At 51.2% G+C, this 27,218-nt stretch overlaps 1 protein-coding gene across 8 annotated transcripts; it reads left to right on the top strand.

Annotated features, from left to right (window-relative positions):
* The first annotated feature begins 1,596 nt into the window (after positions 1–1,596).
* On the top strand, positions 1,597–23,768 carry AHCY (adenosylhomocysteinase). 8 transcript variants are annotated; one of them, XM_054467599.2, is made up of 11 exons: positions 1,654–1,795; positions 8,429–8,619; positions 9,870–9,945; positions 11,543–11,692; positions 12,533–12,645; positions 13,126–13,333; positions 13,426–13,513; positions 13,614–13,731; positions 18,533–18,604; positions 22,871–23,009; positions 23,386–23,768. In XM_054467599.2, exons 1-10 carry the CDS (start codon positions 1,768–1,770, stop codon positions 23,000–23,002), a joined length of 1,176 nt encoding a protein of 391 aa, XP_054323574.1. In that variant the 5' UTR covers positions 1,654–1,767; the 3' UTR covers positions 23,003–23,009; positions 23,386–23,768. The 8 variants fall into 8 exon arrangements, with proteins under 8 accessions (XP_063515420.1, XP_063515422.1, XP_054323574.1 ...); XM_054467594.2 differs by having other exon boundaries at positions 18,410–18,604; XM_063659350.1 differs by having other exon boundaries at positions 1,597–1,795; positions 18,410–18,604; positions 22,871–23,768.
* Positions 23,769–27,218: the final 3,450 nt, after the last annotated feature.

Raw genomic sequence — 27,218 nt, 5'->3', positions numbered from 1 at the left:
CGCCCGGCCGGAAGAGCTTAATTCTTTTCTCATTTTTAGGTTAAAAAATGAATAGAGGCCGGCCACGGTGACTCACGCCAGTAATCCCAGCACTTTGGGAGGCGGAGGCTGGCGGATCACCTGAGGTCGGGAGTTCGAGATTAGCCTGACCAATATGGAGAAAATCCGTCTCTATTAAAAATACAAAATTAGCCAGGCGTGGTGGCGCATGCCTGTAATCGCAGCTACTCGGGAGGCTGAGGCAGGAGAATCGCTTGAATCCGGGAGGCGGAGGTTGGAGTGAGCCAAGATCATGCCATTGCACTCCAGCCTGGGCAACAAGAGCCAAACTCTGTCTCAAAAAAAGAATCAACAAAATTAGCCAGGTGTGGTGGTGCGTGCCTGTAATCCAAGCTACCTGGGAGGCTGAGGCAGGAGAATTGCTTGATCCCGGGAGATGGAGGTTGCAGCGAGCCTAGATGGTGCCACTGCACTCCAGTGTGGGCAACAGAGTGAGACTCCATAAAAAAAAATTCAGGGGAAAAAAAGCAATTAAAAAACATAACTATAAAAATAATACAAATTACAAAACAACTATTTATATAGCATTTACATTTTATTAGTTATAAGTAATCTAGAGATGATTAAAGTGTACGGGGGAATGTGCATAGGTTATATGCCAATACTGCCTCATTTTATATGAGGGACTTGAGCATAGAAGGGTTTTGGAGTCCACAGGGGTCCTGAAACCAATCCCCCCTTCCCATGCCTAGGGATGACTGAATTATACAGCAGCAAAAATGAATATACTCAAGCTATATGCATGAGTCTCACAAATACGCTCACAGAAAAAAGCAAGTTGCAGAAGGGTAAATACGGTTGATATATAAAGGTTTTAAACACAGAAAGAACTGTTTAATGATATACCGATGCAGTAAAAGTATAAGAAATATATGCAAACTTACTTAAATTCAGGGTGGTGTTACTTGGAGTAAGGCAAATGTTTGGGATGTCAGTAGGTACCTGACAAATGGCAACTTAACTTTGTTTTGGTTTTTTTGAGATAGGGTCTTGCCCTTTCGCCCAGGCTGGAGTGCTGTGGTGGGATGATAGCTCACTGCAGCCTCGATCTCCGGGCTCAAGCGATCCTCCCTCCCGCCTCAGCATCCCAAGTAGCTGGGACTACAAGCGCGTGCCACCACGCCCGGCTAATTTTTAATTTTTTTTTTGTAGAGATGAGGTCTCACTATGTTGCCCAGGATGGTCTTGAACTCCTGGGCTCAAGCGATCCTCCCGCCTTGGCCTCCCAAAGTGCTGGGATTACAGGTGTGAGCCACCGCTCTGGCCTGCAACTTTACTTATAATAATCTGTGTGGCAGGTGTCATTCGGCTCATTTTACAGATGAGGAAATTGAGGCACAGGGAAATGAATTGGCGGAATTTCAGTTCCGCTGGGTTTTGACACTGAATCAACTGGCGGAACCAGCGAGAGGACAGCCGGGATGGCTCTCAGGCCTCTCCCGGCGCTCTCTTCCGGACCGGTGAGTGAGACTTCTGGGGCCACGCCTCGTGAAATTCTGAGGCTTCTCTTCAGGGATCGAAATCCCCCCCGGCCCCGCCCTGCGCGTTGGGCCCCGCCCCAGCGGGTCATGAATATGCAAGTACGAGGAAGATATTTAAAGGTGCCGGCGCCACGCTCATATCCCTGCCCGGCGCTGCCCGCCCAGTTCCTGTCCCCAGACTGAGGCCCAGCCCCCTTCGCCCGTTTCCATCACGAGTGCCGCCAGCATGTCTGACAAACTGCCCTACAAAGTCGGTGAGTCCCAGGACCTGCAGCCGGTTGCGGCCGCTCGGCACCCGCCCGGGGCTTGTTCGTGGCGGGGGCTGCAGGGCCGACTCGGGGCGCTCTGGACCCCTGGAATCGCAGGCTCGGCGCGTTTCTGGCCGCGCGAAGCCACCTGGAAGTTGGAGTTGTCGCGCGGCCGTGAGCGGGCCGTTCCGGGTGGCCGCGGACTACAAGTCCCAGCATGCCCCGCGACGCCGGGGCCGCCGCGCGGGCTGCCGGCCGCAAACTGGCGGCGTGCTCCGCGGGAGAGCATACCTGGCCGCGGCCTGGGACGGCTGGCACCTGCCGGACCCTGCTCAGGGGGCCTGCGCCCGGCCTCCCAGGCCTGGACGGACCCTGTCCAGCTGGGCGGCCCCGACGAGGGTCCACTCTTCTCTGGGCCTCCTACAGGGACGGCGAGGGCACCGCGGAGGGTGTATGAGGAGAGGCCTGGAAAGCGAGCCCCAGGCCGGCTCCGGTCCTCTGCCCTGGGACTTTGGGCCAGTTACCCAACCTGTGGGGTCCCCCACCGCGCCAGCAGGGGCAGCCTTGCAAAAATCTAGAAGAAAATTTGGAGTGGTTAGAAAAATCCTGCTGTCCCACCGATTGAAGCGTAATACAGGGATAGTTAACGTTTACTTAGCATTTCCTGTGGGATCGGCACTGCCTTCTAGCTTTATTCTAGTCTCGTGGCTCTGTAGGGAAACTTCTCGTTTTATGATGAGAATCCTGAGGCAGAGGTAACGTGCCCTCAGTCTTACAGCTGGTGGTGATGGAGCAAGATTGGAACGCAGGCCGTCTAGACCTCTGAGCGCACCCTTTCACCACTGTGTGCAAGCGAATACACGCGGAACAATCCTAATGAATTTTCAGCAAAAACCAGTTCAGTTTGGCTAGTAGCTTTTCAAGTAACTTTGACACTATTGGACCGAGTGTGATGGCTCACCCCTGTAATCCCAGCACTTTGGGAGGCCGAGGTGGGCGAATCACTTGAGGTCAAGAGTTCGAGACCAGCCTCGCCAACGTAATGAAGCGCTATCTCTACCAAAAATACAAAAATTAGCCGGGCGTGGTGGCGGGCGCCTTCAATCCCAGCTACTCGGGAGGCTGAGTGAGGCAGGAGAATTGTTTGAGCCGGGAGACGGAGGTTGCAGTGAGCCGAGATTGCACCACCACACTCCAACCTGGGCAACAGAGCAAGACCCTGTCTCAAAAAAAAAAAAAAAGACACTATTAAGTCTGGAGAATGGCATCCACATTTATGGAACACTTGCTGTATATCTGGTGATTTACATGTGTTTACACAGTAATCTTCATAGAGGTGGACGTAATCCCGTTATATAGAGCATGAAACTGAGGCCCTTGGGAGGTGACTTGCAAAGATTCTGTTGAAGTAGTTCATCAAGTTGCTACCAGAATAGACTGTCTCCATTGTGTGGATGCTGAAACTGAACCCAGAAAGGTTATGTCAAGGTCACATCAATAGTAGAGTTGGAATGGGGGCTTGTCATATTGTGGAGATATTAGTGGGTCGGGATTGGGGCCATTGGGTTGTGTGGGTGGAGATAAAGCTGGATTTGGGAGAGGGGGAGCTTAGCTGGGTGGGGCTGGAGGAAGGAGGCCGTGCTGTATGCCAGATCTTGATCATATGGCATTATCTTTACTTAGGGCGCATGGCAAGCTAGGGATGATTATCCACACTTTACAGATGAAGAAACTGATGTTTAGAGGGGCTCTTGCTGTTCCTCTTGGCTTGTCCTGGGGACAGGTGTTCCTGTGATTTTTGCAAGTCCTTAGCTCCAGAGATTGCAGCATCTAGCCTCTCCTGTGCCTTTGGAGTTGAGGGTCCCACGGAAAACTGTGGGGCTGGCACAGTGTCCTCGAGGGCACTGAAGGAGTTATTTTTAGCTGGAGGGACATGTGGTGGTGGAGGGGTGGAGCTTAGCAGCACAGGGCATAACCCATTGTCCCATATAGCTGGGCCCCTCCCAGGAGGGGCCTTGAGAGGGCCCTCTGCTCTAGCCCTGCCTGGCTGCCAGTTCTGGTTCTGCCGTTAATTGGCTATGGAACCTGCAGCAAACTCCTCTCTGGGTCCTTTCCTCATTAGTAAATGCTGGGACTCAGACTAGGTTCAGATTTGTGTTGTTTTTCTTTGCCACCCTTGTCAAGTGCTAGCCCCTCCCATGGATCTTTCATTCAGTTCTGATGACAGATATGGTCAGTAAACAGTTGCAGACCCCTTCTCTGAGCCAGGTCGTGCTGGAGACACAAAGGCGGCCCAGAGACAGGGGTGGCACAGACATGCATACAGGTAAAGTAGTATTGTCTCCATTTTATATGAGCAGATCTGCCACTACGGTCACCACCCCAGTCTGGTCTCTCTCCTTGCAGGTCTCCCTGGATCTCTTGCTCCACAGATCCACGCAGCAGCCAATGGGGTCTTTTCAAAAGACAAATCTGGTCTTTGAATGCTGGCCCCTGAAAACTGTAGGCTCCTCACTTCACTGGGACTGAAGTCCCAACTCATCTTACGCCTCTATTTGAGTCACCCTGGTGCACTCTTGGTTCCTCTAGCAGGGATATACTAGGTTCTTTCCTGTTTCCAGGTTTTTTTCAACACCTACTGTGTGCCAGGTACTGTATTAGGTGCTTGAGAGGAGCCTTCCAGGCCGAGAACTGCTTGGGTTAAAACCCTGAGGTGGGAATGAGTGGAGCTTGCCTGAAGTCAGTCAGGAAGCCTGTGTGTTGAACAGCTAGTGATGGGGGAAAGTGGAGAGATGGAGGAGGGGCAGGCAGTCATGCAGATAGGGCCCGAAGATTGAGGGAAGCCATCGGAGGGTTTGCTTGTTTAGTTTTGTTTACTTTAGTAGAATAATGGAGGTGATGTAACTTAAATTTTTAAAAGCCTCCTTCTTCTGGCTGCTGTGGGGAGAATGGCATGTTAGAGCATGGGACCAGTGAAGAGAGTGTGGCAGTGTCCAGCCGAGAAGTGGCAGTTTATTTATTTCTTTATTGTTTTTTTTGGAGACAGAGTCTCCCTCTTTCACCCAGGCTGGAGTGCAGTGGTGCTATTTTAGCTCACTGCCACCTCCGCCTCCCAGGTTCAAGTGATTCTCCTGCCTCAGCCTCCTGAGTAACTGGGATTATAAGTGCCCACCACCACGCCCAACTAATTTTTGTATTTTTAGTAGAGATGGGGTTTCACCATGTTGGCCAAGCTGGTCTCGAACTCTTGACCTCAAGTGATCCGCCCGCCTTGGCATCCCAAAGTGCTGGGATTATAGGCTGTGAGCCACCGCGCCCAGCCTGAGAAGTGACAGTTTAGATGAAGGTGGTGAGATGCGGTTGGATTGCTTATATATTTCACTTGTTGAGCCAAAAACATGCTGATTGAGGTGAAAGACGAAAAGAGGAATCAAATCTTAAGTTTTTTGGGTAGAGTAGCTGGTTGAATGGTGGTTTCATTTCCTAAAATGGGAAGATTGGGAGAGTAACCGGTAGTGGGGGCAAAGGAGCCATGAGGACTCCAACATGACACATAATAGATCCAACTGGACATCCAAGTGGAGGTGCTGTGGAGGCAGTTGGATCACATTGAGTCTCAAGTTCAGGGGAGTAGTTTGGGCTGGAGATAAATACGTGGGAGTCATCCCCACAGAGAAGGTATATAAAGCCATAAGACTGGATGAGCTTAATTGGTAAACATTAGAGAACTGGGAGATGATGGAGCCCTGAGGGCCCCCAAACCTCTGTTATAGCTAAAGAGGAACCAGGAAGGTAGGTGGAAAAGCACAGGACAGTCACAGAAGCCAAGTAAAGAAAGGGTTTCAGGAAGGAGGGCAAGTCATTCATGTGATCTGTGCTGCTGGTAGAAATGTGGTCTTAGGTAATTTTGCATCAGGTGTGGAGATCAGGCTGGTCTTTGGATGAAAGAGCAGTTTTAGTGGAGTATGGAAATCCTTAAGGAGGAGAGGGCATGTGGAATCAGGCCCCATGGAGCAGGGACAGCTCATCTATTTTATTTTATTTTATTTTTTTGAGACTGAGTCTCACTCTGTCACCCAGGCTGGAGTGCAGTGGCATGATCTCAGCTCATTGCAGCCTCTGCCTCCCAGGTTCAAGTGATTCTCCTGCCTCAGCCTCTTGAGTAGCTGGGATTACAGGCACCCACCACCACACCCAGCTAATTTTTGTATTTTTAGTGGAGACGGGATTTCACCATGTTGGGGGAACAGGCTGGTCTTGAACTCCTGACCTCAAGTGATCTGCCCACCTTGGCCTCTCAAAGTGCTCGGATTACAGGTGTGAGCCACCACGCCCAGCCAACTCATCTGTGGTAACAGGAAAGAGTGCCTGGTCTGAAGCTGTAGATGACTGCTATAGATGACTAGTGGATTCCATAGGGGAAAAGTGGCCTGGTTCTGAATTCCTCTCAGTGAATTGGGAAGTGAGATTGTCATTCGATGGGGAAAGGTGTTGGAGGGTTGAGGAGAGTAGAAAATGGGAGTAAATTTACTAGGAAAATGTCATAGGATTGCTACAGTGTGCTATGTGTCTTTTATGGTCTTAATAAATGTGATATCTTGGCCAGGTGTGGTGGCTCACACCTTTAATCCCAGCACTTTGGGAGGCTGAAGCAGGTGGATCACGAGGCCAGGAGTTCAAGATCAACCTGGCCAACATGGTGAAACCCCGTCTCCTCTAAAAATACAAAAATTAGCTGGGCATGGTGGCGAGTTCCTGTAATCCCAGCTATTGGGGAGGCTGAGGCAGGAGAATTGCTTGAACTGGGACCTGAGAGGTGGAGGTTACAGTGAGCCAAGATCGCACCACCGCACCCCAGCCTGGTCTACAGAGCCAGACTATGTCTCAAAAATAATTAATTAATTAATTAAATGTGATGTCTTGGTGTGGTTGTGATTGTCCTCCTGCTGGGTTCAGTGGGTCTGGTGCAGTGGAGGGTCGGGTTTAATTGGGCTGAGAGTTTTGCCAAGTGAGTTCTCAAAGGGAAAGGGGACAGAAGGGACACTAGAAATTGGTAGGATGAATTGAATAGAAATTCTGACCGGACAGGCCACAGCCTTGTTGGAGCTTGGGCTCTGGAGGGAGAAAACCAGAAAGATGAGACGTGCCTAGAGTTGGGTGCTTGAAGTCCAGATTTCCAAGGAGAGCTATCATTGGTGATGGCCTACCAGGGTAGGAGGGCTGGGGTGGGTGGCTTGAGTTGAGGCACAGCCGGAGTGGTCTCTCATGCAGGAGGCGTGTTTCATCTCTGAAATTGTTACAATGCACTTTAGGAAGCTGACTGACAGACAATTTTATTGATTATTAAATTCTTAGATTATTAAATTCTCTACAGAGTCCTTTGCCTCCCACCGCCTACCTCTTTGGGTGTTTGGCAGGATCTCAAGCTTCCCTAAAGATAAAAATCACCAGGAGTCTTAGACCTCCTGAATCAGATTTTCCAGGGGAGATTTACAAGCATGCCAGAGGAACATCCCTTATCGGGGAAGTCTGCACACTTTGACCTAGGGACTGACCTAGGGTATGACCTTGGAAATGGACCAGTGTGGTAGGGGAGAGAGGAGGGTGAGATGATCAGAGGGAAGAGTATTGAGATAGTGAGTTAGCTCATAATAATATCCTTCTTTCCTGCCTGAGAAGTTGAACAAATTCGAGACATTTTAGGTGGCAGATAGCACCTGAAATATACTTTTTGTTACCAGTAACCACGAAGCCAGAGGATGTAGATTAGTATTTTAGATGGCAGCACCCGAAATATTACCTTTTATTACTAATAATCTCAAAGCCAGAGGATATAGATTAATATGAAATCCAAATGATCATGCTGACTGAACCCCCGGATTCAGCAGTTACCCAATCAGTTGCAGGCAAGGTGGGCCAGGGTAGGTTGGTTTCTGGAAAAGCAGAGAACACCAGCTTCCTGCAAGTGGGCAGGTGAGTACTTGCTTGCAAAAAGAAGGGAGAGCTAAGCTGATCACACCATTTATTCCTCTCAGTTTTACTGGTCAGACAAGCTCACCCCACCTCCCCTGGGGCAGAGAGGCCAAGAGCATTAGTTATACGGATGAGTTCCTCCAGGTGGAAAGAAACATCAGGAGTGGGGAAGCATTTTCACATCTAAAAGGAGATCAAGGAACTGTCAAATCCAAAATGTTGGATAGTATTTATGAGTGTTGAATCACCGAGAGTGATGACTGAGAGAGGAAGATGGAGAAGCAGCAGCTAACATCTTTACGGAGTCTTTAGGGAGTGAGGAGTGGCCTGGAGGTTGGTAGGTGTCAGCGGAAAGGCAGGGTAGTGGGAAGTATCACGTGAGCTATTTTTCAAAGGGACTCTTCTTTATGTTGTAATTTTTGTGTCCCTGTGTGATTAAATGTGTTCTCCCACAAGTCAGAAAGGTGCAGGTAGGCAGGGACCATGTCTTTCTTGAGTACTCTGGCTTCATAAATACTTGTTGCGTGAGTGAGAGAATGCGGTGGCAGAGTGCTAAGCCCTAGTGTGTTGAGTCCACACGTGGATCGGGGTCCACGCACAGTGACCGCCCCTCTTGGTTGGTGGGATGAGGGGACTCACGGAACTCCCACCTGTTTCCCCCCGTAGCTGACATCGGCCTGGCTGCCTGGGGACGCAAGGCCCTGGACATTGCCGAGAATGAGATGCCGGGCCTGATGCGTATGCGGGAGCGGTACTCGGCCTCCAAGCCACTGAAGGGCGCCCGCATCGCTGGCTGCCTGCACATGACCGTGGAGACGGCCGTCCTCATTGAGACTCTCGTCACCCTGGGTGCTGAGGTGAGGCCCACAGCTGTATCACCCCAGAGTCCTTGCCCTCCCTGGGTTCAGCCAGGGGAGAAGATGACTGTGCCAGGGTGGGGACCTTCCAGGTGTGGAGCTGACCGTGGGCCTGGAGGGGCTCCTCCCTCTCACTCGGTTTCCTCCATTTCCCAGTGCTGCCACCCCTTGTGGTGAGTGTTCTGCAGATTTTCTCCCTGGCTGGGAAGGTCACTGTTGGCTACCTTCAAGGCATCCTCCTGATGGATGCTCTGGCAGGAAAAATTCAACGCCCATGTCCTACTTAGTCCCGTAAGGGTCAGCTTGCCTTGGCCCTCTGGGGGTCACAGGCCTACCCTGGACCCATCATGGCTGCTGGATGATGGCAGCTCTGATTGGTTCAGCCTGGGTCATGTGTGCCAATGATTAACAGCTCTCCTAAGGTCTCAGAGAGTCAAGAAGCAAGCTGGTTTCCCAAAGCAGGGTAGGGCAGTGGAGCCAAAATCCAAAGAGGGGCTCAGGGCTCAGTCCTTGGACCTCTTCTTTCTTTTCAGCATTCACTCTTGGCGGTCTGATTTTGTAGCTTTAGACACTATCTATCTGGTGATGACTCTACATTTTTGTACTAGCCTGGACTTAACCTGGAACTCCAGACTGGCATATCCAGGAGCGGGGGTGTTGACGCTCCCTGGAGGTCTAGTACTCATCTCAGGCAGAACGCATTCAAACAGACTCACGATTTTCTGCCCCCTCTTCTTCCCGAAGCCTTCCCCACCTGAGTAAATGGAACCTCCACTCCAGCCTTCTGGGTTCTCTCAATTCACGAATCTGGGAGTCATCTCCTCCCCTTCCTTTCCTCCCCACTCCCAACCCCCAACCCCCTTTACTCCAACAACTCATCCCTCAGCAAATCCTGTCAGTGCAGCCTTCAGAGTAGACCCAGGATGTGACAGCTTCTCATCACCTCCACTGCTACTGTCATATTTCTTGTCTGGAGTCTTCTCCAACAGTCTCTGCAGTTGTCCCCTTCCTTCCACCCTTTCCCTTCCACACAGCACTGGAGTGAGGTTTTAAAACCTGAGTCGGATCTCGCCCCTGCTCTGGCTCCCATCTTCCCACCCAGCGTCCCCAGCCTATGATCCTAGAGCTTGCTGTGCCTAGATCCCAAGCCTCTCCCCACTACCTGAAGAGCTCTCCCTTTTCCTTGCCCAGCGTCCCTGGTGCTTTTGTGCCATCAGTGACCAACAGCCTTGTTTTGATGGTTCTTCTAGGTGCAGTGGTCCAGCTGCAACATCTTCTCCACCCAGGACCATGCGGCGGCTGCCATTGCCAAGGCTGGCATTCCGGGTAAGTCCTGCTTGCTTCTGGGATGTGGGATTTGTGAAGGGGCTCTGCCCTCTTTGCTTCACTGACTGCTAGAGCAACAGACTTCCTTACATTACAGAAAGGGAGAGGAATCACAGCCAGAAAATCCTAGCCCAGTGACCCATAGGAAAGAGCTGCTTTGTCCCATCATCATCTAAAATCCCGTGGAAGTTGTTTATTGACCCAGGTCAAGCCGTGTAACCAGGAAGAGCAAGATCTTATGATTGGGAACTACATGATGAAGTGGAGGGGAAGTTCATTAAAGGAAGGATGTGGATCTCTTTCCAAAGAACTGGGGAGGGCTACGGGGCAGAAAAAGAGGTTCACTGCCTAGGGTATGGCAGTCTAAAGGACTGAGGAAGGACAAAGACTAAAGAGAACGGAGTTTTCACAGGCTGGGCACATGTCTGCTTGGACTTGGGGAGGGGAGTGGTTAGATCTGGCCCAGTGATTAGGACATTCAAGATTGCTTCTAACCAACCATAGGTGGAGAGGAGGGGGTGGCGTGGCGCTCCTTCACAGACTGACCAGGGCTGAATGGGCATGATCCCCATTCCTCAGCCTTGGCTGGGCACCATGGCTTTCTTCTGGGAAAGGCCTTGTTTTCTTTTCTTTACTTTTTTTTTTTTTGAGACGGAGTCTTGCCCCGTTGCCCATACTGGAGTGCAGTGGTGCGATCTCGGCTCACTGTAATTCTTAAGACCATTGTCTGCTCCAGTTGTGGGTAGGAGCAGCTGGCTCTGCTTGGCCAGCGTCCTTTGCTCACAAGAGGCTCCTGGGAACCCCACACCTGTGCCCTAGTCATGCCACATGGGAGGAGTGTGGGCTGGTGGTCAGTAGCCCTTAGTTCTGCAGTCTATTCTGGAATTTCATGTAGAGTGGCCCAAGTGCGTCTTAGCTCCTCTCTGGGCATCTGTAAGTGATGATAATGGTCATGCCTGCCTCACAGGGTTTCTATGAGGAAGAAAGAGATGGGGTATGGAGGATTTAGAGTCATGTCTGGCAGAAAGCAAGTGCCCCATACGTGGTAGCTGCTTGTAGTCATTTTTTGGCCAGACTTTGCCTGAGATTCCCCCCCACAGAGGCTGCTAGTGCTCCAGTCCTTTCAGTGCAGAGCAAACCCTGGATCCTGCCTTGTGGATCCCACTGAGGGGGAGGCGTTGTGGGACATCAAGCCCTGGTAACTCAGGATTGATGCCTCAGTCCTTGGGGCCCAGGCAGAAGGGGATGGGAAAGGAAAGAATGATTTCCTGATATCTATATCTGGGGGGGCTGTACTTGGCTTCTGTCTCACTTAATCCATACTATTGTGAGCCCTATTTACAGAGGAGAAGACTGAGGCTCAGAGAGGTGAAGTGATTTGCCCAAGGTCACACAGCTGGCAAGTGGCAGAGCCAGGGTTTAAACTCAGATCTATCTGACTCCAAGTTGTGTTCTGACCACTGCTGAATTTTCAGAGGGGCCGGAGGTAGCTGGGGATGGGAATTGGGAAGGAGGTAGTTTTGGCTCTGCCAGGGTTGTTCCCTGGAGCAGGTACCAGTTGGGAAGTCCAGGCCCTGATGTGCCACTCACCCTCCAGTGTATGCCTGGAAGGGCGAAACGGATGAGGAGTACCTGTGGTGCATTGAACAGACCCTGTACTTCAAGGACGGACCCCTCAACATGATTCTGGACGATGGGGGTGACCTCACCAACCTCATCCACACCAAGTACCCACAGCTCCTGCCAGGTGAGCAGGGCGGGGCAGGTGGGCTGGGTGCTGGTGGGCTGGGTGGGGCCTGTTCGCCCACATGATGGCCGCAGGCCTGGCAGGACTCCCCTCACCTCAAGCAGCAGGATCTGGAAGATGGGAGGATGGCAGGCTGTGGCATTCATGCTGGCGCCTCCTGACTTCTGAGGGTGTGAGGCTAGGGCAGATGAGCTGATGGCCCAAGGGCAGGCACAGGGCCATGGTTGGGAATAGCTGGGAGGAAGCCAGCTTTGTTCAAAGCAGGTACGCGGAGTGCAGGGAGTGTGCAGAGTGCAGAGGCCCTGAGGCAGGAATGGCTGGAGTGTTCAGGAAACAGAAAAGAGGCCCACAGGATAGCAGTGAGCAAAGGGAGCCTTCGCTGGGGGTATGGTGTGAACTTTCGTGAAGGCCAGATGTGTTAGGGCCTAATAGGCCAATAGAAAAGTGTTTGACCAGATTCGCAGAGCAAGGGGAAATAACTGGAGGGCATTAGAAGATTTCTCTGAGAAGATACATGTTAGAAATGGCTGCTGCATGGAGGATGGGTTGTGGTAGGGAGATGGGAAAGAAGCGACAGGGTCAGGGACTAGAGCAGCGGCAGTGAGAACAGAGAAGCTGGGAGTTGTTCGGAGGCAGAGTCACTAGGCCTGGTGGTGGCTTCCCTGTAGGAGGGCGTCGGGGACTCCTCCCTCACGCAGGTCTGGGTGATTGGGGGGCCTGTGGGATCAGTCACAGAGATGGGAACCCAGAAAGAGGAATGGCTTTAGGGGGCAAAGATGAGGAATTTGCTTGAGCACAGGTATGGCATCTCTGAGGCTTGTCCTGTCCCCTCTTGTTTAGGCATCCGAGGCATCTCTGAGGAGACCACGACTGGGGTCCACAACCTCTACAAGATGATGGCCAATGGGATCCTCAAGGTGCCTGCCATCAATGTCAACGACTCCGTCACCAAGGTGAGCCGAGGGACAGTGACAGCTCCCGCTGCAGTGGCTGCAGCTCAGGGCGAGGCCTCTGGAGAAGAGTGCCCAGGAAGGCTGAGGTTAGGAACATGAAGCCTTCATTTGAGGGGACAAAAGCGGTTATAGACAGGCTAATGAGTACATTTAAAAGGGGTCTCAGAGCTGGGTGTTAGGAGCTTTATAGCTTTGGGAAGAAGAGCTTTCAAGTTAAGTGAGGTCTTTGACCGGGCAATCTCTCCTAGTAACTGATGCCTAGGAAGGCTCCACACTGGCAGAGAAAGATTAGAGAGAAGCTCTTGGAGCCGATCGGGGTGAAGGGCATGTGGGGGCATTGGCTGCTGGAGGGGTTCAGCCCAGGCCAGGATGCTCGGTGGGCCCACGATGCCTGGGCTCTTCAGAATACTCTGAGGCCAAGTTGTCCTGGCCCCAGGGCCTTGCCTGCCCCTATTGTCTGCTTACCCTGTTTCCTTTCAGAGCAAGTTTGACAACCTCTATGGCTGCCGGGAGTCCCTCATAGATGGCATCAAGCGGGCCACAGATGTGATGATTGCCGGCAAGGTAGCGGTGGTAGCAGGCTATGGCGATGTGGGCAAGGGCTGTGCCCAGGCCCTGCGGGGTTTCGGAGCCCGTGTCATCATCACCGAGATTGACCCCATCAACGCACTGCAGGCTGCCATGGAGGGTAGGATAGGGCAAGGGTTGGTTGTCAGCCACTGGGGCCAGAGGGAGGGGCAAGGCCACCGTAGATGACCCGCAGCCACTGTCTCTGCACAGGCTATGAGGTGACCACCATGGATGAGGCCTGTCAGGAGGGCAACATCTTTGTCACCACCACAGGCTGTGTTGACATCATCCTTGGCCGGTAGGTGCCAGATGGGGTTCCTGGAGAGTGAGGGAGGAGGGCAGGGTTGGGACAGCTCTCTGTCCCTGACAATCTCCCATGGTCTTGGGCTGCCTGACAGGCACTTTGAGCAGATGAAGGATGATGCCATTGTGTGTAACATTGGACACTTTGACGTGGAGATCGATGTCAAGTGGCTCAACGAGAACGCTGTGGAGAAGGTGAACATCAAGCCACAGGTGAGAAGCTCCCACCTTCCCAGCGGGCTGGGCAGATGGGAGTGCAGAGGATTGCTGGATGCCAGGGAGGAGAGCTGAGGAGATGGTGGCAAACTGTGCAGGGGGATGGAGAGAAGAGGGCCTAGCATCAGAGCCAGCCAGACATGGCAACCTTATCCTGCAGGCAGCCGGCATCCCTGAAGGTATCAGGCAGGTGAGCTGTATGTGGTGAGGCTCTAGTTTTAGAAAGATCACTCTAGCTACTGTGTGCAGAATAAAAGCAACAACGGCGGGTGGTGGGGAGAGAGGCTTTTGGAGGAGGCTCGTAGAATCCCTGCAGGGGATGATGGCCGCCTCAGCTTAGGGAGTGCTGGGGATGGATGGACGGCTTGTGGGGTCAGGATGAAAGCAGAGTAACAAAGGGCACAGCTTTGGCCAGGCACAGTGGCTCACACCTGTAATCCCAGCACTTTGGAAGGCTGAGATGGGCAGATCACCTGAGGCCAGGAGTTTGAGACTAGCCTGGCCAACATGGTTGAAACCCTGTCTCTACTAAAAATACAAAAAAATTAGCTGGGCTGGGCACGGTAGCTCACGCCTGTAATCCCAGCACTTTGGGAGGCTGCGGCGGGCAGATCACATGAGGTCAGGGGTTCGAGACCAGCCTGACCAATATGATGAAACCCCATCTCTACTAAAAATAGAAAAATTAGCTGGGCGTGGTGGCGGGTGCCTGTAATCCCAGCTACTCGGGAGGCTGAGGCAGGAGAGAATCGCTTGAAGCTGGGAGGAGGAGGTTGCAGTGAGCTGAGATCACACCATCGCACTCCTGCCTGGTTAATAAGAGTGAGACTCCATCTCAAAAAAAAAAAAGGCCGGGTTCGGTGGCTTATGCCTATAATCCCAGCACTTTGGGAGGCCGAGGTGGCCAGATCACGAGGTCAGGAGTTTGAGACCAGTCTGGCCAACATAGTGAAACCCCGTCTCTACTAAAAATACAAAAAGTTAGCTGCGTGTGGTGGTGTGCACCTGCAATCCCAGCTACTTGGGAGGCTGAGGCAGGAGAATCACCTGAACCCGGGAGGTGGAGGTTGTAGTGAGCCGAGATTGTTCCACTGCACTCCAGCCTGGGTGACAGTGCGAGACTCTGCCTCAAAAACAAACAAAAAAATTAGCTGGGCATGGTGGTGGGTGCCTGTAATCCCACCTACTCGGGAGGCTGAGGCATGAGAATCGCTTAAACGTGGTAGGCGGAGGTTGCAGTGAGCCAAGATTGCGCCATTGCACTCCAGCCTGGGCAACAGAGCGAGACTCCATCTCAAAAACAAAACTAAAAATAAAAAACAAAAAGGGACACAGCTTGAATCGCTGTGTGAGGAGCAGGCCAATGCACTGAGCTGGGAAAGAACAGGTTTGCATTGGGCATTGGGGCATTGAAACTGGAAGATGAGTTCTTGTAGGGGGTGTGAAGTTTTACTTGAGTTGCAATTATTATGGGTTTATTTTTTTCTCTGGTTATAAAAGTAGTATGTTTCTGGAAGACATTTTGGCTTTGGATATCAAGAGCTTTAAAGTTAAGCAACCTCTTTGACTGGGCAATCTCTCCTGTAATTGGTCCTTAGGAGATAATTAAGTATGTGTATAGAGATGGTCATCACTTTTTTTTTCTTTTTTTGAGATGGGCTCACTCTGTTACCCAAGCTGGAGGGCAGTGGCATGATCATGGCTCACTGCAGCCTTGACCTGGGCTGAAGAAGCTGATCCTCCTGCCTCAGCCTCCCAAGTACCTGGGACTACAGGTGTGCACTACTACACCTGGCTAACTTTTTATTTTTTGTAGAGACGAGGTCTTGCTGTGTTCCCCAGGCTGGTCTCAAACTCCTGAGCTTAAGTTACCTCCCAAAGTGCTGGGTTTACAGGCGTGAGCTGCCGCACCAGGCCCATCACATTTTTTAAAGGGAGAAAAGCCCACTTACGTGAGGTTCTTTGAGTTGGTGCTGTGCCGTGTTTGAGATATGTTACGGAAGATACAGACACAGAGGCTAAAGCCCTGATACCCACCCAGTCACAGCCACACCAGAAGCCCAAGTCCCAGAGAGGCAGACAGGCAGCTCTATGAACACACATCCGCTACGCTGCTCCTCTTGGGTGCTCTGCTCCTGCGTGGGAGTTCTCCTTGGCTAGGTCCTGCGCTAGTCTAGGGTGTCAGTTCCCGGCTAGGCAGAGGGCACCTCCATCTCTGCCTAGAAGGCCTGGCACTCATCACAGTGTGGGGGTGGTGAGGGCATGCTTCTGTGGCAGCCACACCCCTGACAGCCAGCTGTCTAGACCTCCTTTTGCAAAGGCATCACAGGTGAAACCTGCTACACTGGGGTGATGGGCACCTTTCTGCCAAGCTGCCTTCCAAAGCTGGACTCTATGCCCACCCTCAATATCCTTGACAGTCTTGCCAACCTTCTGCCCAGCATTATCTCTTGTCCGTCCTCTCAAGGGCCTCTGTACTCAGGCCGTAATTGACCACTCCCTGAATACCCACTGCAGCTCCTACTTCTGCTCATCTGTCCGGACAGCTCCGTTTGTTTGGAACAGAACACATGCCCTTCTCCTTGTTCATCTTCTCAGTCCAGCTCAAGAGACCCCCTTCCGGCCAGGCGCGGTGGCACATGCCTGTAATTCCAGCACTTTGGGAGGCCGAGGCAGGCGGATCACTTGAGGTCAGGAGTTTGAGACCAGCCTGGCCAACATGGTCAAACCCTGTCTCTACTAAAAATACAAAAAATTAGCTGGGCATGGTGGCTCATGCCTATAGTCCCAGCTACTCTGGAGGCTGAGGCAGGAGAATCGCTTGAACCCAGGAGGTGGAGGTTGCAGTGAGCTGAGAACACACCACTGTACTCCAGCCTGGATGACAGAGTGAGACTCCATCTCAGAAAAAAAAAAAAAAAAAATTAACAAAATAAAAAAGAGACCCCCTTCCTGGCCAGCTCCTCTGGCAGAGGCAATGCCCACACTCTTAGTACAGACCCCTAGTGCAGCATCCATCACTGGCTTTGGTCTCTGACCCCACTGTTGTACCAGGAGGGTAGAGTCTAGGTTGATGTGTCCCTGCAAGGGGCTTAGATGGGTATCAGTGAGTGCTTATTGATTGAAGCATCAATCAATGTTTGATGGGCATCAGAGACCTTTCCTTGGATTGGTACTAGGCCTCTGGAGCAGCTTGGAAACCTGGGCTTTTGGGGAAATGTTTGGGAGGCTGCCTGAGGGTGGAGGGATGGCAAGGGAAGAGCTGGGAGTGGGGAGAAAGCAAGTTTGTGTGTTCAGACGGCTGGGACAGACGGAGGACTGGGGCACTGAGGCTGGGGATTTCCACGTCACGTTCACTCACTAAACCAGGAGTTCTCAACCTTGGCAGTCACCTGGGAGCCACACTATGGGCCACACGAATAGGAGTCTCTGGGAATGAGGCCAAGGTATCTTTTTTTTTTTTTTTTTTTGAGACGGAGTTTCGCTCTTGTTGCCCAGGCTGGAGTGCAATGGCGCGATCTTGGCTCACCACAACCTCCGCTTCCCAGGTTCAAGCGATTCGCCTGGCTCATCCTTCCTGAGTAGCTGGGATTACAGGCATGTGCCACCATGCCTGGCTAATTTTGTGTTTTTAGTAGAGACGGGGTTTCTCCATGTTGTTCAGGCTGGTCCCGAACTCCCGACCTCAGGTGATTCCCCCCGCCTTGGCCTCCCAAAGTACTGGTATTACAGGCATGAGCCACCGCGTCTGGCCTGGGTATCCTCATTTTTTAAAGCTTCTGAGGTGATTCCAATGTGAGTGCCACGGCATTCAGCTTTTACTAAGCTGCATTCAAAACTATTTCATGGTTATTGAGAACATGGGATCTGTCCTCAGACCGTCCAGACTCAAATTGCAGCCTCCTCTTAGTGTGTGGCTCTAGACAAGTGACCTAACCCTTGTAAACTTCAGTTTCTGAATCTGAAATGGGGATGACAGCAGTACTGAAATCACAGGGTTGTTTCTGGGATGAAATGTGGTAGTTACCTGTAAAGGACTTAGTACAGGGCACACGACAGTGATCATAACAATAACATTAGCTGCTGCTTACTGAGTGCATCGTATGCGCCAAGCAAGTGTGAGCACATGAAGTTCTCACAGCAGAACTGTGCAGTCTGCAGCTCAGCATTTCTTTCTTTGTTTTTTTTTGTTTTTTTTTTTTTTTTGAGACAGAGTCTCGCTCTGTCACCCAGGCTGGAGTGCGGTGGCGCGATCTCGGCTCACTGCAAACTCCACCTCCCAGGTCCACGCCATTCTCCTGCCTCAGCCTCCCGAGTAGCTGGGACTACAGGCGCCTGCCACCACACCCGGCTAATTTTTTGTATTTTTTTTTAGTAGAGATGGGCTTTCACTGTGTTGGCCAAGATGATGTCGATCTCCTGACCTCTTGATCTGCCCGCCTCTGCCTCCCAAAGTGCTGGGATTACAGGCGTGAGCCACTGCGCCTGGCCAGCTCAGCATTTCTTAATAAATATCGGCTATTATTTTTGTGCCAGGCCATGTGCTGGAGGTTGTTTTGGAGCAGTTCAGACACCTCATGGGCACTGTTGGAGGCAGAGAGGCCTGCCAGACCAGAGGGTGGGCTGTGGGGAGCGGGGCCCTGCCTGCCCTCACTGATGCCCTGCCTGCGTGTAGGTGGACCGGTATCGGTTGAAGAATGGGCGCCGCATCATCCTGCTGGCTGAGGGTCGGCTGGTCAACCTGGGTTGTGCCATGGGCCACCCCAGCTTCGTGATGAGTAACTCCTTCACTAACCAGGTGATGGCGCAGATCGAGCTGTGGACCCATCCAGACAAGTACCCCGTTGGGGTTCACTTCCTGCCCAAGAAGGTGGGTTTATTCTTCTACCTCAAGCCAAGGGTCATGTGTTTAATCTTGGGATCCCCACACAGGGCTTGCCAGAGTTTATAAAGTGCTTGCCTGTCTGCCCTCTTAGAGGCCCTCATGGGGTCTTCTACAGTGCAGAAGTTATTCTCCCCATTGACAGAAGAAGAAACTGAGACCCACAGTGGGGAGTGGCTCTCTGGAGCACGGCAGAGCAATAGGACTGGGTGGTGAGGAGAGCCTGGGCCTTGGAGCGGGACACACCCCAGTTTGAATCTCAGCCCCACCACTTAGAGGCTGTGTAATCCAGGCAAATTCTTTCTCTGTGTCTTCGTTTTCTCATCTGTGAAATGAAGGTAATAGTACACCCTTCAGGACTGTGAGGGTTTCCTGGGATCAGGGTCATGAACCCACACACCCACAGGGGCTAGGCAGGTAAATGAGTGATGCCGGCTGAACAAGGACTGGAAGAGCTGAAGGGGTAAAGGGCTGGTTGCCTCCTGGGAACCCAGGTCCGTCTGACCAGGGCTTCTAACCTTTCAGAAGAGCCAGAGATACCAAGATCTCTATACAAAATGATTTTCAAATACAGACAACTCATTAAAATTTTATTTTTATTTTGATTTTTTTGAGATAGAGTCTCACTCTGTTGCCCAGGCTAGAGTGCAGTGATGTGATCTCGGCTTAATGCAACCTCCACCTGCCGGGTTCAAGCAATCCTCCCACCTCAGCCTCTTGAATAGCTAGGATTACAGGCAGATGCCACCACACTTGGCTAATTTATTTGTATTTTTAGTAGAGACGGGGTTTTGCCATATTGGCCAGGCTGGTCTCGAACTCCTGATTTCAAGTGATCCACCCGCCTCGGCCACTGCACCTGGCCTCATTATAATTTAAAAAATAACTGTGTGGGTTAACTTGGACATGTGTATAAGCTGAGTGCAGTCTGCAGGCTGCACATTGTGGCCTTGTAATAAGATGATACATCCCTGGCCAGGCGCGGTGGCTCACACCTGTAATCCCAGCACTTTGGGAGGCCGAGGTAGGCAGATCATTTGAGGTCAGGAGTTGGAGACCAGCCCGGCCAACATGGTGAAACCCCGTCTCTACTAAAAATACAAAAAAATGAGCTGGGCATGGTGGCACACGCCTGTAGTCCCAGGTACTCGGGAGGCTGAGGCAGGAGAATCGCTTGAACCCAGGAGGTGGAGGTTGCAGTGAGACGAGATCGTGCCACTGCACTCCAGCCTGGCGACAGAGTGAGACCCTGTCTCAAAAAAAAAAATGATACATCCCTAAGCATGGCATCTCACTATGGTTGTATGGTCTGCGTAACCATGAGGACGAAGTCCTCTGACATGAAATCCAGTGCTCACCCTAACACCCCATGCAGTCCACCCTTCCCTGGGGTCAGGACAGATGTTTTAGTCCTGGCTCTTCTTGGCAGTTTTACAGGTGAACTTTGCTTTGTCCCTTACCCTGTCCAATCCTCAGTCTCCCGATGAGCTAAATGGTAAGAGTAGCTCTTGCTCTTCCAGCCTTTGGCTGCTGGAGAAGCTGTGATGGGGTCTACATACCAACCCTTCATCCTTTGAAAGGCTGGTTCTACCAACTGAGGAAGACGCAGGAAGAGGCCTGGGGTATCTGCCTCCAGGGCCAGCCAACAACTAATCTCCCTGGAGCAACGTCTTGCTGGACCAAACATTTTACCCATAAGGACCTCAAGGCGTACCTTGTTCTGTGCAGCTGGTTGTGGGGTTGAAAGATTCTCACTTGATCCCTGTCTAATCCCAGCTGGGAGAAATATGGCTGTGAGTTTGCTGAGAAATTGGTCAGGCCTTTGAAATGAGGGCAGGGTTGGAAGTGAAAGAGGCAAAGCTCTCAACTCCCACCTCAGCACCTGACCCTGTCCTTACCACTTTTCTTCATCATTGCTAACATGTGGCTTGGGGACAGGACACTCTTGGCATCATGCCTCGCATGCTGTATGCAGGCAAGGGACTAGGTACCTTGGTCAAAAATGACAGAGAAGGCAGCCACCATTTATTAAGTCACCTACTGCACGAATGACTCTGAGTAGCACTGATGTTTGTAACAGCCTTGAGAGATGAGTGATCCATCCTGCAAATGGGGAAAGTCAGGTGTAGAGACTAACTTGCTCTCACAGATGTTAAATATTGGGCCAGGAATAGAACCTAGCTCTGTCTGTCCAAGGTGTTGACCTTAGGACGTGAGACACACCTTCTGGTTCAGAGTGCTGGGAGAAGGAAAAGTTCTGGGCTAGTTCAGGCCAAGCAGAAGGTTGATTTCAATGTGTACTGTGGGGGTTGGAGGCCATCGTTCTACCTCTGGAACTGACGTGGACTCAGTTCTAGGCTGGGCCCTGGTCCTACTGTTGCCTGCCTCTCGGCTGAGCACATCACCTTCTGCAGGCTCTTTGCTTCATCTGAAGATACAAGGATAAACTGCACGCATCCTACTTCTTAAAGGTGTTTGGGAGGCTCTAATGAAATAGTAGTTGTGAAACCACTTGGGAATGTAAAAGCTGTGGGCTGAGCTGTGGTCAAACACCGCCATGCCATCATGGGACAGGATGGGGTCCCTTAGGGGTAGGGAGAGGCCTACCTCATGAGAGAGTTAGAGGCTTGCTTGTATTTAACTCTTGCCTCTGTCCTCCTCAGTTTCTGCATAATCTCTTCAAAGCTGCTCTAGAGGCCATAAGCTGGGATGCTTGAGACACATTTTGGGGCTTTGAAGCCAGATAGACCTGGGTTCAAATCCTAGCTCTGTCATTCACTAGCTTGGTGACCATGGACACGTCATTTCACGTTTCTGAACCTTGATTTCCTCATTTTATAAAAGGAGGATGGCAGTGGATTAGAATCCTTTTGGTTACAAGTGATAGAAACACTATTCAAACCAGTATATCAGTTATCTTGCTGCATAACAATCTAACCCCCAGACTTACTGGCTTCAAATAATAAATATTTATTATTTCAGTTTCTGTGGGTCAAGAATTTGAGATCAGCTTAGCTGGCTGCTTCTGACTCAGGCTCTTTCATGAGGTTGCGGTCAAGATTTCTGCCAGGGCTGCAATCACCTGAAGGTTTGACTGGGTCTGGAAGATCCTCTTCACATCGCTGTTGACAGGAGGTCTCAATTCCTCATGCATGGGCCTCTCCAGAGGGCTGCTTATGCATCCTCAGAAGATGGCATCTGGCTTCCCCCAGAGTAAGTCATCCAGAGGAGAGCAAGGAGGAAGCCACAGGGTCTCTATGAACTTGTGTCCAGAGTCACACACCATCACTTCTGCTTTCTTCTATTCATTAGAAATGAATCACTCGGTGGGGTGGGGGAAGGTGGTGGAGATTAGGCTCTAATTCTTAAAGGAGTTCAAAGAATTTATAGATACATTTTAATCAAAAAAAGCAACCAGTTTAATCCAAAAAAAGAACATTATTCTCGAATCTGCCAGGCGCGGTGGCTCACGCCTGTAATCCCAGCACTTTGGGAGGCTGAGGCAGGCAGATCACCTGAGGTCAGGAGTTCAAGAACAGCCTTACCAACATGGTGAAACCCCATCTCTACTGAAAACAGAAAGTTAGCTGGGCGTGGTGGCGCACGACCGTAATCCCAGCTCCTCGGGAGGCTGAAGCAGGAGAATCACTTGAACCTGGGATGTAGAAGTTGCAGTGAGCCGAGATCGTGCCACTGCACTCCAGCCTGGGTGTCCGAATGAGACTCTGTCTCAAAAAAAAAGAACTTTATTCTCGGATCCAAACACTGGAAACCTAGGATTCTGTGTCATCATAGCTCTGTCTTTCTGTCTCTCGGATCTATCTTCGTTTCACTTGTAAAATAGACTTGCAGCTGGTGAGCTGAGACTGATAGATACCCTTCCCTGTTTAGGAATCCCAGTGGGGTTGGAGCACCTTGTCTCTGCCTATCATGGAAAATATGTCCTGTGCATAGATCAATTCCAGAGAAGCGTTTTAGTTAGCTGCTTGAGTTGAAGAATGAGGAAGGAGATGTGATTGATGGTCCTGTCAGGGCCACATGGAGGGGACGGTGTGGCATGGTTCCCTTTTGAGGGGGGCTGGGCAGCCAAAACAACACATTAACTGAGGCTGGGTGTGAGGATAGAAAGAGTTAACATGAGTACCACACATGGCAGATACCCTAACGAACACTTCTGCCTCTATTGGCAGCCAGACGCACGTAGGGGTCCCAGAGAATGGCACTGATTCCCGGTCTTCCTTTGTTTCTTCCCAGCTGGATGAGGCAGTGGCTGAAGCCCACCTGGGCAAGCTGAATGTGAAGTTGACCAAGCTAACTGAGAAGCAAGCCCAGTACCTGGGCATGTCCCGTGATGGCCCCTTCAAGCCGGATCACTACCGCTACTGAGAGCCAGGTCTGCGCTTCACCCTCCAGCTCCTGTCCTTGCCCAGGCCCCGCCTCTCCTCCCTAAGAGCTAACGGCACCAACTTTGTGATTGGTTTGTCAGTGTCCCCCATTGACTCTCTGGGGCCGATCACTCAGTTTTTGGCCTCTGCTGCAGCCGTCATACTGTTCCAAATGTGGCAGCAGGAACAGAGGCCCCTCCTCAAGTCCCGGTCATGATGGAGGTCCCAGCCACAGGGAACCATGAGCTCAGTGGTCTTGGAACAGCTCACTAAGTCAGTCCTTCCTTAGCTTCGAAGTCAGTAGTGGAGTCACAAAGCCCATGTGTTTTGCCATCTAGACCTTCACCTGGTCTGTGGATTTATACCTGTGTGCTTGGTTTACAGGTCCAGTGGTTCTTCAGCCCACGACAGATGAGAAGGGGCTATATTGAAGGGCAAAGAGGAACTGTTGTTTGAATTTTCCTGAGAGCCTGGCTTAGTGCTGGGCCTTCTCTTAAACCTCATTACAATGAGGTTGGTACTTTTAGTCCCTGTTTTACAGGGGTTAGAATAGACTGTTAAGGGGCAACTGAGAAAGAACAGAGAAGCGACAGCTAGGGGTTGAGAGGGGCCAGAAAAACATGAATGCAGGCAGATTTCGTGAAATCTGCCACCACTGTATAACCAGATGGTTCCTTTCACAACCCTGGGTCAAAAAGAGAATAATTTGGCCTATAATGTTAAAAGAAAGCAGGAAGGTGGGTAAATAAAAATCTTGGTGCCTGAAAGAATTTTGAGCCTTTATTTTATAGACAGTCCTCTGCCAACAATGTATGCCATGAATAGGGGGTTATAGTCGTGCTGATGAAGCATTCACGGGGTACTCTGCAGTGGAACGGCTGCCTGTGGTCCTTAGGCTTGAGAGAATGGGTAAAGTGAAGAGGGAACTCTTTCGTTTTTTTTTTTTTGAGACGGAGTCTTGCTCTGTCACCCAGGCTGGAGTGCAGTGATGCAATCTCGGCTCAATGCAACCTTCGCCTCCTGGGTTCAAGCGATCCTCCTGCCTCAGCCGCCTGAGTAGCTGAGATCACACCCAGCTAATTTTTTTTTGGTATTTTTAGTAGAGACGGGGTTTTACCGTGTTGGCCAGGCTGATCTTGAACTCCTGACCTCAAGTGGTCTGCCTGGGATTATAAGCGTGAGCCACTGCGCCCGGCTGTTTGGAGCATTTTTAAAAGTGCACTAAGTGGGGACTCACATTAAGTTCTAAAGATGCGATGTTAAGTAAAACCCTTAAGTCACACTCAATGGCCCATGATCAGTGAGGCATGAGGGGCTGAAAACTGCTCACTCTGGCTTAGATGCTCATCAGTGTGTCCTGCCTGACAATTAATTCTTACCTTTTCTTTTTCCCTGAGTGCACATAGTTTAAGTTGCATAAGTTACGTGTATATGTCATGTGACTCTGCTGTAAATAGTGTACAGACTTTGGTACTTCAACTATTATCAGTACCAAATGACAGGGCACCCACTCTCAACTGATCACAACACGAGTGGTCGAAACAGGCTGACATCTTGCACACTCGGGTGACAGGCATTGTGCAAGCATCTTTTAGAGTTGTTATTGTTTTGTTTTGTTTTTTTTTTTCTAGACAGTCTTGCTCTGTTGCCCAGGCAACAGAGTGCAGTGGTGCTATCTCAGCTCACTGCAAGCTCCACCTCCCAAGTTCACGCCATTCTTTTGCCTCAGCCTCCTGAGTAGCTGGGACTACACGTGCCCGCCACCATGCCTGGCAAATTTTTTTTGTATTTTTTTTAGTAGAGATGGGGTTTCGCCGTGTTAGCCAGGATGGTCTCGATCCCCTGACCTCGTGATCCGCCTGCCTCGGCCTCCCAAAGTGCTGGGATTAGAAGCGTGAGCCACCGTGCCTGGCCTTTTTTTTTTTTTTTTTTTTTTTTTTTGTGACGGAGTCTCACTCTTGTCACCCAGGCTGGAGTGCAGTGGCACAGTCTCAGCTCACTGCAACCTCTGCCTCCCAAGTTCAAGCAATTCTCCTGCCTCAGCCTCCCAAGTAGCTGGGATTACAGATGCTCATCACCACGCCTGGCTAATTTTTGTATTTGTAGTAGAGACAGGGTTTCACCATGTTGGCCAGGCTGGTCTCGAACTCCTAACCTCAGGTGATCTGCCCACCTCAGCCTCCCAAAGTGCTGGGATTACAGGCATGAGCCACCATGCCCGGCCTTAGTGCACTATGTGGGGACTAACATTAAGTTCTAAAGATACGATGTATCTTTACATCATATGTAAAAAGGTATGGTCTTATTTATTCCTCATAGAGACTTGAATTCCCATGTCTGAGGCTCTGAGAGGACCCATGAGCGTGAGCTGACTTTTGTATGTGGTAGGACTTAGACCAAAATCCAAGCCCTTTCCACACCAGCAAGGTCAGGTTTAGGAAGGGAGCCTGGTTTCAGATTTCCCAACATTACATCAGGAACTCTGGAACTGTAAACCAGAGGGCTACCCAGAACCATGCCTCAGTTCTTCTACTGGGGTGGCTGCTGGGACGATGACTTCACGGTAGAAAAAAGGAGAGGCTGCTGTTCGTCTGAGCCAGAGAGGTTGAACGCCTTCTTCTGCACAGCCGCTGCCTGTGTGTGCGCATGCTCCCTTCCCTCTAGCGTGTCTCCTCCCGGATGTGGGAAATGCTGTCAGAATGCTTCCTCCTGCCAGATCCCATGTAGCCCCCCGCCTCCCTTCTTCCAGGAGTTCTTGTTTCTGTTATCCCAGCCTCTACCTTTCCTGTTCGGAGGTGTCCTGTCAGTTCCCAGAACCTTTTGTTTCAGAAAACACAATCCCTCTTTTCACATCTGGTCTCAGACTTACCTCTGATTTCAGGTCTGCTAATCTGTCACATGTGTGACACTGACCGGGTACCCACAATGAAAGATGATGTGTCTCCTGCTTCACCCCCAATAGCCCCACTCCTGATATCTGGGCTGTCCCCATCAAAGCTTCATGGAGAAAGAAGGAATTGGCCAAGGGTCCTGCAGTATCCAGGCCTAGTCCTGGTTGCATTTTTTTCCAGGAAAGAGATGGGAAGATGAGGCCTGTGGTGGGTGGAAAGTGGCTGTTTATGGAGCAGTGGACTGAACTTTGGAAAGAGGAGCCCTGGGTCTGCTGCTGACTCACTGTGTTCCCCGCAGGGACAGAAATACCTGCTTCAGATGGCTGTCTTGAGGCTCAAATGATAGAACATTAGTGAGGAGTTTTTATGCTGATTTTTTTTTGTTTGTTTGTTTGTTTGTTGTTTTTTTTTTGAGACGGAGTCTCGCTCTGTCGCCCAAGCTGGAGTGCAGTGGTGCTATCTCCGCCTCCTGGGTTCACGCCATTCTCCTGCCTCAGCCTCCCGAGTAGCTGGGACTACAGGCGTCCGCCACTGTGTCTGGCTAATTTTTTATATTTTTAGTAGAGACGGGGTTTCACCGTGGTCTCGCTCTCCTGACCTGGTGATCTGCCCGCTTTGGCCTCCCAAAGTGCTGGGATTACAGGCATGAGCCACTGTGCCCGGCCTTTATGCTGAGTTTTAAGGGGTGTGTCAGACACCGGGTGGTGGGAAGGAGCTGTTTTGAGAGCAGGGAATTTAGGATACTTAGGAAATTAGAAAATTAGAGAAGTCATAGGATCTTGGAACTAAGGGAGAACCTTAGAGTCCTGTGGAGCAGAACCCAGCATTTGTATGTGGAGAAACGGAGGCCCAGAGAAGTTGTGACTTATCCGGGTCACTCTGCAGGTCTGGGTGTCCCACCCGAGTCCATGTCAGGGCTCTTTCTGCACACCAAGCCCCATGCCCACCTCTGTGTGACTGGCTGTGGTGGGAGGGGCCTCCTAGGCTAGAGGTGCTGGGATCCCTTTACAGTCTAGAAATAATGAGCTTAGAGGGCCTGGAAGTAGCATGGACTAAAACCCAGGAAGGATCACGGGGACTGTTGATACCAGTGAGGACTCCAGGAAGCCGGATCACGGGGACTGTTGATGCCAGTGAGGACTCCAGGAAGCTGCTGTCGGGACAGCCCTGCTTTGGGAGTCTGAGGTTCCAGGAAACCCCAGGAATCCAGATTCTCATCCCTGAGACCTACTCAGGACTAGCCCAGGGGACCAAGCTAGGAAACCTGCTTGACGTGGTAGAGGCAGCCAGGGGTGCGCAGCGATCCAGGCGGGCTTCGATCAGTTC

Source organism: Pongo pygmaeus, chromosome 21 (genome assembly GCF_028885625.2).
Source record: "Pongo pygmaeus isolate AG05252 chromosome 21, NHGRI_mPonPyg2-v2.0_pri, whole genome shotgun sequence".
Taxonomy (NCBI): Eukaryota; Metazoa; Chordata; class Mammalia; order Primates; family Hominidae; genus Pongo; species Pongo pygmaeus.
The sequence above is the reverse complement of the archived record's forward strand: the minus strand, read 5'-3'. Positions and strand labels throughout refer to the sequence as shown.

Bases quoted from the DNA above. Each gene is read 5' to 3' on its own strand.
- AHCY (XM_063659350.1), top strand. From the start codon at position 1,768: ATGTCTGACAAACTGCCCTACAAAGTCG. The intron at 1,796-8,428 runs GTGAGTCCCAGG...TTCCCCCCGTAG, and splicing joins CAAACTGCCCTACAAAGTCG to CTGACATCGGCCTGGCTGCC. The intron at 12,646-13,125 runs GTGAGCCGAGGG...GTTTCCTTTCAG, and splicing joins TCAACGACTCCGTCACCAAG to AGCAAGTTTGACAACCTCTA.